This window comes from Phoenix dactylifera, chromosome 1, assembly GCF_009389715.1.
Source record: "Phoenix dactylifera cultivar Barhee BC4 chromosome 1, palm_55x_up_171113_PBpolish2nd_filt_p, whole genome shotgun sequence".
Taxonomy (NCBI): Eukaryota; Viridiplantae; Streptophyta; class Magnoliopsida; order Arecales; family Arecaceae; genus Phoenix; species Phoenix dactylifera.
Window position 1 is genome coordinate 32,917,041 of NC_052392.1, and position 16,780 is coordinate 32,933,820.

The 16,780-nt window shown below is 40.4% G+C and overlaps 1 protein-coding gene across 4 annotated transcripts in view; it reads left to right on the forward strand.

Moving 5' to 3' along the window:
- Positions 1-3,720: 3,720 nt before the first annotated feature.
- Positions 3,721-16,780, forward strand: part of LOC120112706 (stomatal closure-related actin-binding protein 1-like) — a 31,160-nt gene continuing 18,100 nt past the window's right edge. For 2 of the 4 annotated variants that reach the window (XR_005514320.1, XM_039132286.1), the window contains exons 1-4: positions 3,945-4,792; positions 5,173-5,295; positions 6,064-6,156; positions 15,911-16,051. Coding sequence is in view for 3 of the 4 variants with exons in the window: in XM_039132286.1 (XP_038988214.1) it covers positions 4,415-4,792; positions 5,173-5,295; positions 6,064-6,156; positions 15,911-16,051 (735 nt within the window). In the remaining variant the exon portion in view is untranslated. The other 2 variants (XM_039132287.1, XM_039132288.1) reach the window with 2 other exon arrangements.

The following is a 16,780-nucleotide window of genomic DNA, read 5'->3' on the forward strand; positions in this document are numbered from 1 at the left end:
AAGAACCCGACTATCGTCCTCCACGAGTTCGGAGCCAACTGCACCGGGACGAGCTGGTACTCGGCCAGCAGGTTGTTCACGAACTCGTGAACGGGAAACCGCAGGCCACCCAGAGCGTCTCGCGGTAGACCGCGATCCGACCTGGGGGCGGCTGCGTCACCCTGTCCTCCGGGCCCGCAGTTTCAAGGCGAAACCCGGGCTGGAAGAAAAAATGGGAGCGGATCAACTCCAGCTCCTCCTCTGACAGACTCGACCCTACCTCCTCGGGACCCAAACCCATTCTTACAGAAAAATAAAGGGGAACTGAAGATAGGGGAGGAAGAAAGGAAGGAAACCCTAGATAAAACAGGGTGAAAACCTACTGGACATCGCCGGAAATCGCTCCGGGCACCAACGGCAAGGTTCGGTTGAGGAAGGAAGTAAGGGAGAAAGACAACAAAAATAAGAGGCAGCCAAATAAAACCTTTAGGGCAACCTCGAGGGGTTTATATAGACCCCCCTGACGGCCCAGATCAACAGGGTCGGTTCCCATCCCCCGACCGGGTTGCGCCACGTGTCGACCTCGGAGGCCGAGGCACCGTATTCACTCCGGATTAATAAATCGGGTACGAAATCGAAGCGTTATCCCATCGGATCTCGGGGCCTCATCATGGGTCCGCAGAATCAAATCGTCTTGAGGAACGGGCGGACGCCACCCCCCGCTCCCCTCATTTAATAAGGCCCTGAGACACGTGGAGCCCCGACGTAGCCTCCAACTCACCAGATCCATGATCCAGTAGCACGAGGTCGGAAACGTCCGACCTCAGATCATGCCGCGTGTCCATTTTGAAACGTAAAACGGCACACTCATTAATGAACGGGGAGCCTCGACCACAGGATCGAGGCGCCGTCTCGTCGAGCTCGAGGACCCTCATCATGGATCCGCCGCACAAAGCGACCTTGGCGATCCAAGAGACGCCACCCCCGCTTCAAGAAGCGTAATGATGCGGGCTTCATCATAAGTTCGCTGAATAAAGCAGCCTCGAGACGTCAAAGGGCGCAGGTTTCACCATGAAAACTCCGAGAAGCGCAAGGGTGCGGACGAGACTCGCCCCCCAACTTTAGCAATAGACTTTACTTCCCACGTCCGAGCCCACAAGCCGCTCGAACTCGGAAGTCGGGGGGTAGTGTTGGGGGAATAAGATTTTTCCCCCAAATGACACAAATGCCCCTAAGAAGCCGCACAACCTCCGACCCTGGACGGCCGAAGTCGGCGTCCGACCTCGGAACGCCCGACCTCAAGACGACTGACCTCGAGACCTTCGATCTAAGAAAAACCCCGATGTTCGAGGTCTACTCTTGTCAACCACCTACTACGGCCGTGCACCTCTGAGGTCCGGCCGAGGACCATACCCTGACGCCCCTCTGGCATTTATTGCGCATGGCCGCTGTAACCCTCCGGCTCACTCAACAATTAATGCGGATCTCCGGCTTACTCCACAATAAATGCGGATCTCCGGCTTACTCCACAATTAATGCGGATCTCCGGCTTACTCCACAATAAATGCGGATCTCCGGCTTACTCCACAATTAATGCGGATCTCCGGCTTACTCCACAATAAATGCGGATTTCCGGCTTACTCCACAATTAATGCGGATCTCCGGCTTACTCCACAATAAATGCGGATCTCCGGCTTACTCCACAATTAATGCGCATGGCTCCTGTCATCTACGGACTCTCAGCTCTCCACGGCAAATTAGCCCAGCAGAGTCTAGTCGACTATGATAAGTCTCTGATCTCGGCCATACCTCCGACACCAATGCAATAATTCGCCTGGTAGCGTGCTAGTTCGGGTTGTACGACGCCCTCACCGCCGACATTAGTGCAATAATTCGCCTGACCGTGCGCCGACCTGAACAACATGCTGAGCCGTACTACGGCTTCGCCCTGTTACATCGCAGGTAAACCGACCCCCGCCTATAAAAGGGAGCCTTGGCCTCTCAGGAGGGGGTTGGAAGATTGATGCACTCTACAGACACTGTTTATCTCTCTTTTTACACTATTTGCCCCCTCCCTGACTTGAGCGTCGGAGGGCCGGCGCCGGAAAACCCGGCCACCGGTTCGTGTGCAGGCACCCAGACGGAGGACGCCGCCAGCTGACGGATCGCCGCCTCGCCACGAGGACCAGCTGCTCCTTCTTCCCGATCACACCAGACAGAGGACGCCGCCCGCCGACTGGTCGCCACCCCGCCGTGGTGACTCGCCGCTCCCTCTCCCTCTCCCTCGACCGAAGATTGCCCCCGGGTCCAATTTCCAGCAACAATATGTATGTATGTATGTGTATATATATATGTATATATGTATGTGTATATATATATGTATATATATATATATATGTATGCATGTATATATATATATATGTATATATGTATGTATATAACTACATACATGGACATGTATGTAATATATGTATATGTATATGTATATATACATGTATGTATATGCCGTGGGTGGGGCTCATCTTGACTCTCTGAATCTACTGTGTAGTCTCTACCAACCATGTAATTTCTTTACTTTTTATTTTTTTATTTTTTTTTTAGAGTAAATTACAAAAATCTCTCCGAGATTAGGGGAAAATGATATTTACACCTAATAATATGAAAAATCTATGCTTACTCCTATAAGGTTTATTTTTAATCTAATATTTTAATTCATAATTTAACAGAATGTTAGTCAAACTTTTAATTTTTAATGGGACCCAAATGCTATGCTAGAAAAATTTATGAAAATAACCAAAATAACCCTATATGACATAACAGCCACTTAAAGATATAAGAAAATATATGTATCCTCCTCTACAAAGAGGCAATTTTGATTTTTTATATGAGCTAAATGGATATACTTACACTGTTAATTTGATTGGGTATAAGTATATATTTTACAAATCATTAGATATAAATATAATAAACATAAAACACCGAAAGATTTTTATAATTAACACTATTTTTAATAATAAATAGATTCTTAGAGCCACTTGCTTACGAATTGAGGGAGATTATACCTTGGATCGCTGCAAATTTGATAAATGCAAGTTCACATCTTCTACATCTTCTATGCCTACTCACGCATCGAAAGGGGAATCAAGCGGTATTTTGATCCGTGCAAAAGGGCTAAGATTGATGTCAGATCTTCAATTGAGTAGTACTCTTTTGCATCCTGCCCCCTAGATCTAAAGTCTCTCTTATTTGCCATGCCATCTAAAGTTTTACATTATTTTTAATATAAAGTATATAATATTGAAGCAACCATGTATTATTAAATTTGTTTAAATAAAAAATAATTATTTCGTACCACAACAGCCATCCATCAATTGATTTCATGAAAACGTGGACGACACGTGGCAAAATATTAAGCTTGCTCCTAGAATGTCCCATCCTTGTTCTTCAGTTCGAATCCATGGATTATTGCCATGTCAGCTCTATTTATTCCGGCCAAGCTAATTATATGTGCCGGCGAATACCACTGTACGAAGGTACAAGCAAGTATCAAATTGGCAGTAGCCTTGAAAGTTCCGAGTCCGGACAACGGGGAGAAGAAAAGCCGCCGATTGTGGGACCCGCATGTAGGAAAATAAGAATAACGATGAGCTGGACACTGTGGGCCCCGCCAAAAGTAGCCGGTAAGGATTTTGAGCCGAAACTTCTTTCCTGCGTGCTCATTTCTCGCTTCATCAGAAAAGCAGTCCTCCGGTCGCTTTGTCAGAGCGTGGGGGGAGAGAGAGAAGAAAAAGCAACGTTGAAAGCTCCTTTTCTTTTCTTCCCTTATAAAATCTCCAAAATCTTCCCATATTTTATAGTAGGCAAGAAAGAAATCCAAGAAAAGAAAAGAAGGTAAAAGAGGCTTCGGGGAAAGAAATCTAATCAAGACAGAATCAGTTCAAGAATCTATAGATAGACCTGTAAGTGTGCTGATTTGGTCGAGTGCTGGAAGATTCTCGAGCTAGGGTTTGCTTTCTAGTTTAGCTTGTTATGGATTTTTCTTTGATTTGCTATTGATTTCAATCTCCCGCAATGTTTTCTTGGTTTTATAGTTGTACCGTGATCGAGCTCATTTCTTTCAAGTTTTAATTTTTTAGATTGTTGGATTTGAGTTTTTGGGAAGCGAAGGGGTTTTCTAGTTTGAAAAGATCAGTGCTTTCAGTGCGAATTCACCTTTTTCATGGATGTGAACAAAGTTTACCAGTGTGTATTTTTAGTTGTTTTTTGGTGTTTCTCTCTTTGTAATTACTTTTATTTAGTTTTTCGTTACTCTTAACCCAGAGGTCTACAATGTGGATTTATTTATTCAAGAAATTCAGTTGGAAGTTTTGTTCTTTTCTTGTTGATTATGATCTTTTTAAACTTTAACTCTAGAAAGTTTGTCTGATTGCTACTTATGACTCAATATTGTTTTCTTCTTATTCTTTTTCTTCCTTTCTTTCTTTCTTTCTTTCTTCCTTTTTCACTAATGATGGCAAAGAAAGTGCTTGGTGCAGGGGAAATGATGCTTGATTTTAGAGAGAAAATGCAGAATGAGGCAGTTCGTTTTGTGACATACAACGTGAACTTTGCTTCTAGTAAATTCTCAAATTACAAGATAAGAGCGAATAATATACTTGTCGAGCCCAACAAAGCGCCTGAAGCACCATCCTTGAAAGAGATTGTCGCAAAAGAGACTGCTGAGCTACTAGAGCGGCGTCAGCGTCTCTCTGTTCGTGACCTGGCCAAGAAATTTGAGAAGGGTCTTAACACTGCCACGAAGTTGTCTAATGAGGTTTTGCCCATGAATCTTGAATCCAAGAATGTTCGCTGTCTCTTTGTAATATTTTTAATTTTGTAGATTATGAATCTTGTATCCTTTTGACATGAAAGATATGCGACATGAAAGATATGCAACCAGTAACTAAATTGATATTCTCTGATTTGGAACTGATGTAATCTTTTTCTCTCGACCATTCTTCTTGTTCTTCTTCTTCATCTCATTTTCCTTTTGGACGACTCTATATAATCATATATATTGGAATGTGGAAATTGTACTCATGTAGTGACTCGCTGCTTGTTATCCTTCTCTTTAGTCTTTTGAGGTGCTGTTCTTATTAGTGAACAAATTACCCTTCCACATGTTTTTAAAATGTAATCTTGCTTGGATTTTAGGCCAAGTGGAGAGAAGTGACTAATGGAGGTGTCCTTCTGAAGAAATTGATGGTTGTACTTGAATCACTAAAGGGTCGCATGGTGGGCCAAAATAAAGATGAAGTTGAGGAGGCAATTTCTATGGTTTGTAACTTTGTATTTTATATAGCATTTTCTGTTCTTATTACATCACTGTATATGAATTTAATCTCCTCTTCTGCTATACGAGACATCATTCAGTTCTGGTGCCGGATAAACAGTTTTTCTGTGCATAAGCAAGCATTGCATTTATACTTTATGACAATAGGCATCATATCGAAAACAAAACAACATACGAAGGTCGAAGCCTAGCATCACACCAAAATGTTCAACTGGTCTCAGTCTTTCATTTTTTTCACACAACGGAATTACTCTTTTCCTTTACTTGATACCTTGTTTCTCAAATTTATTTATTTGACTACAAGTACTTGAATATAACTGAAGAAGACAGTTGTCTTTCATTCTCAGAAGGATGATATAAGATTAATATTTGATGGGTTCATTTTATTTATTCTATTTGTGATGTAAACTGAGATGTTGATACAGTACACTCATGATTTGTGAACATTTTGACATCTATGGAATTTGTTGATTTTATTAAACAAGACTACTTGAAGAGAATTTTGTAAAATAAAGTGAGAATTAAATTTTTGTAGATCTTTTGAACAAATTTCTTATGTGCATTGTATTCTTATGTTGTTATGGGAGATTCCTCATTAGAAATGTCAAGAAGTGAATTTCTGAGGATTCATACTTCACTATTGTTGTACATCCTAACCTGTTTCAATTTCATGAGAAATCTGTTGTCATTGCTGCCACTTTTGCTATCATTTCTGTAGAGTGCAACTTGATTATGATGCGCACTTCCTGTAGGTGGAGATTTTAGTGGATCAGCTGGCTGAAAGTGAAGGAGAGTTGCTTCAGGAGAAATCAGAAGTGAAAAAATTAGCAATCTTGCTTAAAAAGGTAGCGCACACGAATTTTTATGTGTACTATTTGATGCTTCTGTCACTTATATCCACAAAGGTGTAACATTCAGCAACTCAATCTTAACATTTTCTATCTAAATTTAATAACTATTCTATCTGATTAATATTGCTCATCAAAATGTAGGTAAGCCATTTTCTCCTTTTTTTCCTTTTCCTCCTCCTTTCCAATAAAAATAGTTCTTTGGATCTTATAAAACTACTTACAATTGCATTCCCTACTCTAGCCCTCTGCTTTATCATACTTAGGCCCTGTTTCATTCCCATATAAACCTGAATAAAGTTTACTTTTTCGGCTCTATTCAGGTTTATTCAGATAAATACCTTTTTGCATACCTGAAGCCCCAATAATGATAGATACTATTGGGATTCGGAATAGCAGAAAACCAAATTTATGGTACTTACTTGGCTTCAAAGTTTGCCGTACCAGATCCCATACCAGTGCCACACTAGTATAGTGTCGGTATGGTACGGTATGCAGTACATTCGGCGTACTGAGTGTCAGTATGCCACCAGTACCAGTATCGGTACCAAACCGGTATGGCATGGTACGTCCAGTACCATCCGGTACGGTACGATACAGCAAACTATGCTTGGCTCTAACCATCTTAAATTTATTTGGTGGGGAGGGGATGAATAATTTTACATGATTAATGAGGAATAAGTAACTTCTTGAATAAAGTTATTTACATATTTTTGGTTAAAGTTGTCTAGGAATCAGACAGGGCCTTGATGTAAAGTTGAAGAATAAGTATGGCACATTTAAGGCAAAGAGCATTTGGAAGATCAAGCTTTTGTGTCCTAGGTAACTATATTGAATTAAGTTTGGGCATAAACAATTTTAATTATGTCCACTAGGCTTATGGATAAAATAGTAGACAAATTTGCTTTTATTTGAATGGAAATAAAAAAAGAATTTGTTTCTCAATTTCTTAGGAAAAATTGTTTGACTTGTGAACTGATTTCAACAATGCCACAATTGCATATTAAGCTACCAAAGATACATTATAGGAGATTAGAAAAAGTTGATTTAAACTATGGTTTGCCATCTTAGTACTAGAACCTGCATTGGTATCATGCCGGTACGTGCCGATTCAGTATACTGAGACTCGGCAAACCCCCTATCCCAAGTCTCATTTCCACTACCTATATGACACAGTACGCGCCGGTATAATAAACCTTTTTAAACTAAGATTAGCAGTATCTGTACAATAAGCTATTTTGGCTAGGTATCAGGTCAATACAGTACGGTACTATATCAACACATGGTACACAACACCATGATGGTTAGGTGTCGGTAGCCCTAGTCTTCACTAGAGAGAGAGGGAAGGAGGGATGGAGGGAGGCAAGGATAGGGGTATCTAAAAGTGGTGGTGGATCTAGTGAGATGGAGACATTTACTTGGTAGGGGATGCCAAGGAGGGATGCCCTCCAAGCCCAACTCTAATTTTGAAAGTCTCGGGCGGCAACAAAGGGGAGATGTAGGCTGCAACTTGGTGGGGGAAGCCAGGGAGTGGGATGCTAGGTAGCATGATGCCAGAGAGGAGCCACGATGAAGGCAAAGGCCAGTCAAGAGAGTTCGAGAGAGAAAAAGGAGATAGATTGAGTATCATGGCTGATGGTTTGTGGGATGAGGGACACCTATAATGGGGCTCAATTTGGCTTGAGCGAACTAGGTGGAACCGATCAGGTTCGGCTTGGTTTGGTCTAGCTCATACAAGTTGGCCTCTTACCCATTTCAAAAGCCAGAACCATCTTGGTTCAGGATCAACTCAGTTCCATCCACCCCGAACTACCCTATCTGCGATGGCTTGGTTAACCATGAATTGAACTTCTATTTATTGCTATAAACTTGTGCCGCTTTTCTTCAAACAAAGGCCCCTTTTTATATTCTCCACTAATATTGTAGAGGTCTTCGAAATTGTAGGTTGTTATCATTTTTTTCAGCCATAGTATGAGTAAATAGGCAAACCTACTGAAGTGGTTCTAAACAATTTATAATTTCTTTATATTATAATATATTCTACTTAACAAACTTTCAGCTTATTTTGAAATGAATATTTTTTATAGGGTACAAAATCTTTCTGCTACAAGTGGCATTCTTAGAATGAGAACAAAATTAGAAAATATCACGTTTAAACATTTCTTAAAATGCATTAAGAGGTTACTTTTAAGGGATAAATTTACTTAGATGTACAATAGATAAAGGTGATTTATTAAGATAAAATAAATATTAACTTTACACCCCTTTCTAATTTTTCTTTTCTCAAGATGTTGTGAAATGTAATGCATCTTTCTCATGCTATTAGAGATAGTTATTTTATGTGGTTGTCTAGTATCACTATCAAAACAATCTGCTTGGAAGGTAGCCCTCTAGTGAAGACCTTTGCAAAGTTCTCACTATCAATGATGCAGACAAAAGTCCAAGGGCTTCATTGTGGTTGGTTAAATAAAGAGAAATCTTTGTGGATCAAAACATGCTCATGAGTATAATATATGTTGATGTACAAAGGAGATGATCAATCGCTTAGGTCCTCAATTGTAAAGCAAGATGGCTACAAGAAGATGCGAGAAGTCTCTAGGGGATTGTGATAGTGCAAGAGGACATTGGAATGGCTACAGGGATTGGCTTGTGCCAAGTGAGAGATAAAATCCAAATCTTGTACCTTATAAGCATATAGATCTCCATTGAAATGAAATAACTAGAAGTTATCTAGAGTGATCAAATGCCCCAAGGCAAGTAAAAGAATTAGGCCTCCATGAAAGCACAAAACAAGCACAACAATTAGGCAACTCAAACAAAATAAGATTGCTCTAGGTGTGAAAAGTGCATTTGACTATGAGAATGTTGTTCCACAATCAAATGAGATGTTTCGAGAGGTTCTTTCAAGAAAATGATGATCATATTACCTTCCTATGGTATGTTCCCAGGGTAAATTTGATTTAATGATGATGTTTAACTGAAAAAATATTTTTCATATATTTCTTAAGGAACCCAAAACATTTTTTTGAGTCCAAGGGTTGTCAAAATGCCCAACCAGGACTGGGTGATGACTCCCTTAAATGCTGAGGCAAAGTGCCTAGGCTAGGTGGGCTTTTGAAGTTAAAATTTTCCAAATTTATTAACTTGAATATTATAGTCTTGTATAGTTAAATTATCACAAATATAATAACCATAACCTCTAGGTTCCCCCTTTCTCTTGTTCATTATTCAAGATCATCTTGCTATTCATGATGGAGAAGTAAAAAGTGACTAGGAGAAACTTCATGGATGGCAGTAACTTGATGGATGGTCATCCTTAGATGAGAGAAGACCCAAAATGTATAACCATGATATTAAAGCAATATTAAATCGATTTGAAAAATATACTCCATGACTCATTAATAAATCTCAAATTAATATATAGTAAACAAAAAAAGATGTCCTAATGCACAAGGATCGGAGAGGGTCGAATTCACACAGTCTTACCCTTGCCTGCGAAGAAGTTGTTTCCATGTTTGAATCTGGGACATCGTGGTCATAATAGACCATCCTTACCAATGCGTCAAGATCTACCCTCAAAAATATGATAAATACACTTCATAATAATATATATATAATATATATATATATATATATATATATATATATATATATATATATATATATATATATATATATATATATATATATATATAGAAAGACAGTTGAAATTTACAGTGCTAAATAAAAAGAAGAAATAGGTGCCCTCCTGGTAAGAAAGTAGCCGGTAGGCAGCTAGGAACCCGCCTAGGTGTAGGGCAGCCACTTCACTTACTAACTTGGAAAGTGTCAGGCACCTAGTTGGTAGGGCTGCCTAAATGCCTATGCAGGACTGCCTAGGTGCCTAGTTGGATACTTGTGACGACCTTTTAAATTCCCATAGTCTACTGTTCTTTGGAAGGTTAAGCACCAAACCTAGAAGCATAGATGACAACTAAACATGGGAACCCCTTGTTTTGAAATTTTCAAAAAAACATTTAGGGTATCCTCTATTTTGAAACGAAATAGGGGAACCCCCTGCCAACAAGATGTGGACTTTTGAGCCTTCTCTCTCTTGGCCTCTTCTCCCCTCCCTCTCGCTCTCTCTCTCCCTCTCTCCCTCCCCCTCTCTCTCTCTTTTCCTTTCTCTCCTCCTCCTACCATTTTGAACCGATGGACCAAACCGTGCCAGAAATCGATCAGTCTGGTTCAGTATTCCCTAAACTAGGCGATTCAGGACTGTTCAATAGACCTTGATTAAATGTAGTTCTAAAAGACGTTCTTGAAAAGGTTACCATGTCTTGACATAGGGCAGACCAGACTACATTAGGAGACCTATTATTTGGGATACTAGAGCTGTTATGACAATTCACTTAAATTTCAGGTTTATGTCTGAGTTTTATATAAAAATGAACTAGAAAGTTAATTTTTTTGGAAAGGTGGCGGTTGATTATTATCTAACCTAAGTTTAGGATTCTAGGACCTAAATTTGAATTTTAGTGATACACGCCATTTTCTAAATACCAAAATCAAGCACCTTATGGAATTTTCTTGAAAAATCTGATTTTCTTATAAAACAAAAATTAACATTGATGCAAACTAGAGGAAACAATGAAATATATATATATATATATATATATATATATATATATATACATATATACATACATACATACATGTATATATATATATATACATACATACATACATGCATATATATATATATATATATATATATATATATATATATGTATGTATGTATGTATGTCAAGAATGATTAGAAGAAAGAAAGGTCAAGACTTAAAAATAAAAGAAAAAAAAAGAAAGGGGAAGGAAGGAGCAGTTAATATCGAGTAGTCTCCCACCATTAAGAAACTTAGGCCTCATACCAAGGGTTTGAAAGCCTCACACCTACCTTGCAAAACCAGACACAATAGGAAACAACATTTAAATCAGTTTCTTAATAAATTCTGTTTGCATGAAGAAGTGGACCTCCCCATTTATAAACATCCTATTCCTAACCATTTGCTTAAGTCCTTCCTAAAACAAACGGAAATCAAAACTTTCCAACAGCTGCAAAATTCAAATTCTACTTAACCCCAAAGGGAAAACTATTAAAGCTTCCTCAAAACACAATCTCAACTATACCTAAATGGGATCCGAAAACATGAATATTCTTAAAATAGGACATAAAAACCTACTGAAAATATAGCCTAAGTTAAAAAGGGTGGCTAGTGCATGACGGTCCTACCCAAGGTCTGCTGAACCAGCCCTACCCTCACCGGTATGGTACAGCCACATAAAATAGTTCAGGGCCGGAACCGAGCGGGGAAGAAGAAAGAAGAGAAAGAGGAGAAGAGGAAGAAAGAGGAAGAAAGAAGAGGAAGAAGAAGAGGAAGAAGAAGAGAAAGAGGAGGAAGAAGAAGAGAAAGAGGAGAAGAAGAAGACGGTTTGACGTACCTCGGGCCGACCCCCTCCTGAGCACCCCGACGTGCGCGCAGCCCTCCCAATGGTTCCTTCCTTGCTCGCGGGAGAAGGGGGGAAAGAGAGGAGAAGAAAGGAGGAGAGGGGAAGAAAGAAGAGGAGGAGAGGATTCGGGAAGGAGGAAGAAGGGAAGGAAAAAAAAAAAGAAAAAAAAATTTCTGCATGCAGGAGAGCGCGCCCGCGAGCGGGGAATCACTCGTCCCGCACGCGATTCCATGTGTAGGAATATCAATCCCACGCGGTTCCCTGTGCTCGCCCGGTTTTTCCGCGCCCGCGAGGAGACTCGTGCAAGGCAGCGAGCCCATGCGGCACCGCACGCGAGCGCGAACCCACGCAGGGCCGCGTGGGGCATTTAATGCCACAGAGTGGCTAAAACGCGGACGCGTGCGCATCGCCTTTTTTTTTTTTTTGATTTCGGTTCGGCACCGGTTCTAACCAGTACTAGAGCCCACCAGTACACCGGTTCGGTCTGCTCGGCGGACCCTAGTCCTACCATTGCAATATTCAGGAAGGGTTAGATGTATGCAGCCTTGCCCTTGCATGTTGAGAAGCTGTTTTCATATTTTAAACCCATGACATCCAGGTCATTATGGAAAAGCCTTATCGTTGTGTCAAGGCTCACCATCTATATTAAGTTACTCTCTATCTTAAGTAATAAACTAAAAATGAAATTAAACCAATAACAAAATTCCTGAACTATTTATCCCCTTCAAACTAAGATAGCTATTGGAGCTCTTGAATCTAATCTTATGATAACTTTCATCATTGGTTCAGGGGAAAATACAAGCAAGAAAAGGATGGTTGATGCTTTATTACGATACTGGAAACTACTAAAGATTTGGATGGTCTGACCTAATAAGTATCTAGCGTTATTTTAGAGGGAAAAATACTTTAAAATTTTTTAAAGATGCTTATCTCAATTTATCCCTTGGCATTAAAAACTATGATATTTGACAAGAAAAGTTGGAGGTGAGTGAATGTTAGAATTTGGGTCCCAGAAGTCAAAGTCATAAGAAATGATTTGATTCTTTATAGAAATTTTAAATACCGTGATCCTTTCCTGTACTTTCTTGACACCTGTTATTTAATATGTTGATATTGATGGGGTTCTTTAAGGTAAACCGGTTAAACTTATACTACAAATTTTTAATTGGTAAACACTTACTAAAAAAGAACTTTAAACTAGTAAACTGGTATGAATCCAATTTTTACCCTTTTACAACTATATGCTCATTCAGTTGATAACTACCGATCATCCTTATAGGTAGGCCACAAAGATGGAAATGCGTCGCCGAAAACTTTAAGGATCAGAAAGATGCTTACCGATCATGCTCATTCAGTTGTGGTCTTGCCATCTGACGCTGAAAGAAGGATCAGAAAGATAAAACTCCAAGGTGGCTTAAAAATAATATAATAACAATAAAAAAGGCAGAGAAAAACCATCAGTCTCCTCTAGGGGTGCAAATGGGTCGCGTTGGACCTGGTCCTGAGTGACCCCGATTTGACCCGTTTTTTTGTTCGGATCCTAATTTTGGACCCAGACCCAACCCGATAGAAAATCAGGTCGGACCGGGTCGGGTCGGGTCCCTCGCTTCAGTCCTTTTCCTTGCCACCCTCTCCAAAGCCCGATCCGGCTGCCGCCGCCGCTGGAGTCGGGAAGGGGGCTGGAGTTATCGGGGTTTACGATGTTGTACTTGCCAACTGCCATGGCGTGGAGCTTGATGTCCTCGGAGATGCACTTGGGTTTGCCCGATTGGAGATCGAAGCGGAAGGATCGAGTGGGCGAGGCAAAAAGAGAGGCCATCGCCAAGGCCAGCGCCAGGTGGAGACCCGTCAATCCTCCTCCTCTAATTCCTAGCCCCATCTTGTCCTGATTCACTGAAGGACAAAAAGAAAAAGATCGGACGCTCTCCTTTCTTTTATTTTCTCCTTCTCCACTATTGTGGTCGGATGGGATCGGGAGGTGGTGGGTATGGGGCCGAGGAGATCGGAGAAGAGATGCGAAAATCGGTTGAAGACTGTGACGCCGCTGAGAATGTGAGCTCCAGATGCCAGCGGAAAAGAAAAATGCCACGAGCTCCTGCAACGCGAACCCATGTATGGTGGGCTGGGTCAGCTAGCTAGCCGCTAGCTATCTCTGAGAGGCCTGGCTTTATGTCTCTCTACCTATAGCCATAAATGCTCTGGCTAATCTACCTCATGAAGTGAAATGGGCATTTAATGTAATATTACGTGGCTAGTTGATCTACCTCATAAGTCAAATGGCCATTTAATGTAACATTACGTGTGGGAAACCAGTACAAAGTTGCAAACAAATTTTTAGCCAATTTATTTATTATTTATGGTAATACTTTAATATGTTATATATGGGTCTCTCGGGTCTGGTTAAGTCTGAATTCAGTAAATCCAGACTTGACCCGAAAATAGAACGGGTCCAATTTTAGGACCGATCCGGCCCCGCAGATCCTCCAATTCGGGTCCGGGTCGGGTCTAACAGGGGCGGGTTGGGTCGGGTCATGGGTCAACCCGACCTATTTGCAGCCTTAGTCTCCTCTGCTATCAGGCGATAATGCTACTATCACCACCCTGGCAGGAAGCAGCCATCATAGAGCTCCAATTAGCACCTCCTCCCCCTGCTCCATCACCAAACCTTAGCCCTCATCCTCTTTATCTCCAATCACAACTAGTCCGATGGCTATTTTGCTTTTGACCCTGATAGAAGCCATTGCTTTGCCACCTCCTTAGTGCACCTCTGCACTCTAATCCACCAACTTGTCATTGACAAGGATTGCTCCCTCTCTCTCCTTGTTTGGGGCCCCTCTTGCCACCCCCTCGGTCCCCACCATCTAGATATTTAGACCTTCTCTCTATATGCCATTTTCGCCTCACCCCACCATTACCAAACATCATCAACTCCACATGTTCATCTTATTTGGGAGCTTCTTTTGTTGATGATGCTAAGGAGTAAGGAGTATGGTAGGGCGTTGGCCCATTGGACTGGTGTGGTAGTTGGTATGTTGTGATAGAGTCTCATGGTGGCATATTGACAATTTTAGTGCATTTGGATGGAAAGAATGGAGGAGAAGATGGGCAAATTATGTTTCCTCCTTTTCTTTTCCGCATCATCATATTATTTGTTTAATTGGTGTTAAAGCACCAGTGTTGTTCGCTACTTGAAAAAACAGTGGGCATCCACTACTAGCATTAAAAGTATATGCTCTTCTATAATCAAAATTGCTAAAAAAAGAAAAGTAGAGATTTCCCTATTTATAGAGTAGGGATAGAAATAGAAGTATGGCCATCTCGTAGTTTTTCATGAGTCAAAGGGTACAATTGCCTTCTCACCTCGTATGGAAGCTAGAGTTGAAAGCTACATTCCGAAGTGGACATTTGTCAATAATGGGCATCTTGAATAAATTTTTATACAATTTTCCTATTTTAAATGCCTAGAATGCTGATCTCATTGTATGGTATCATCTAATTTAAGGATCAAATTTTGCAATTTTGTGATGCAATTGTCCAATGAGGGGCCAAGCCTATTAGATGCACTTGTTATTGGTCGTATATCTACACAAATATATGCAAAGTAGGTGACCTTGTGTTGTATATACATGGACAATGCTACGATACATGGTCAAAATCTCTTATAATTGTTCTAATATGGATAGTGGTATGCAAGGATTTACATCATGGTTTGTCTTGCTGTCTAGTGCTTGTATATACCATTCCGACAAGTGAACTATACCGGAATGCCTCTAGGATAACAAGTGACTCATGAACCAGGACAACCCAACTATCAGTTGGTATTGGTTGGATGGAGACAATTGGGATGGTCTGACATCATGGGACATTTTTTCTTTTTTTAATTTGTTTCTCTTCATTCTTACTATTAATGATCATTCCAGTCCATTCCGACCCATCCTAGCATGGTACTGGCCTGGGATCCCTACCTAACAAGTACCAATATTAGGATTTCAATCCTTGGTGATACAAGTTTGAGGAATAGAGAAGAAATAAGGAATTCATTCAAAAACATCTTACAACAGTGCATGACACCGTCATACTCATGGCTCTTTATTAAAAGAAAAAAATCTGCTGGACAAGTCATAGAATCACACTAAAGGCAAGTCAACACCCTTAAGTTCCAATACCATTAAGTTCTTCTATTTTATAACTAGCAGTAGAGTTATCTTTATCATATTCTAGTGATGAGTTTCTACTAGATTTAAGAAGTTCATCTTCTTTCTAGGCTTCTGAAGATGCCAAAAAGTTGGTTGAAGAGGAAAGGGCTTGTGCTCATGCAAAAATTGAAAGTGCTAGAGCTGCAGTGCAGAGAGTTTTACAAGCATTTCATGAACATGAAAAATTATCCAGAAGCAAAGAGAAGCAGGTTCGGCTAACATCTCCTGTAATGTAGTCATCTGGTCTTACTTTTGCTATCTACTTTTAATTCATTTTGTGGATGATGATTATATTGTTTGTTGTTTAATCAAATATTCAGTATAGCTGAGCTAACATCACAGTTTTTAGTATGATGGTCCAAAATACATGGCTCTATTTTGCGGCTTGCTTTTTTAATTAGATATTCCCCCACTTTGACATACTTTCTCTCAAGGTTCGCCATCGTGGTATCGTATCCCATACTGGTACCATCTTGGTATAGTGTCAGTATACTCGGTACAGGGGTCCACTAAGACTTAGAATGCCCTATTATTGGGTCTCGATTTAGTACCGGTATGGTATGGTATTCTTGGTATAGGACGGTATGTACCGGTATGATGAACCATGCATCCTCTCCTCTTATTGTGGCCTAGTCATGTATTTGGAAAAGCTAAGTTGCTAACTCTAACCAATGACTGGACATTTCTCTTCTTTCAAATTACTATTGATCAGTTTATGTCATATCTGATTTGTGTATGTTTCTCTCAGGGGATTTTGTATTGTATGTTTCTCTTAGGGGATTTTGTATTGTTTCAGTCTATATGTGGCATGTAATTTTGATCTCATAGATGAATGTGTTATCTAGTATTAAAATATTGTAGTCTATATCGTGTTATCTATTGTTTCAGTCGATAAGCATCATCTTGTGATACCTCTTTATTTCTCCTTGAAGTGATTA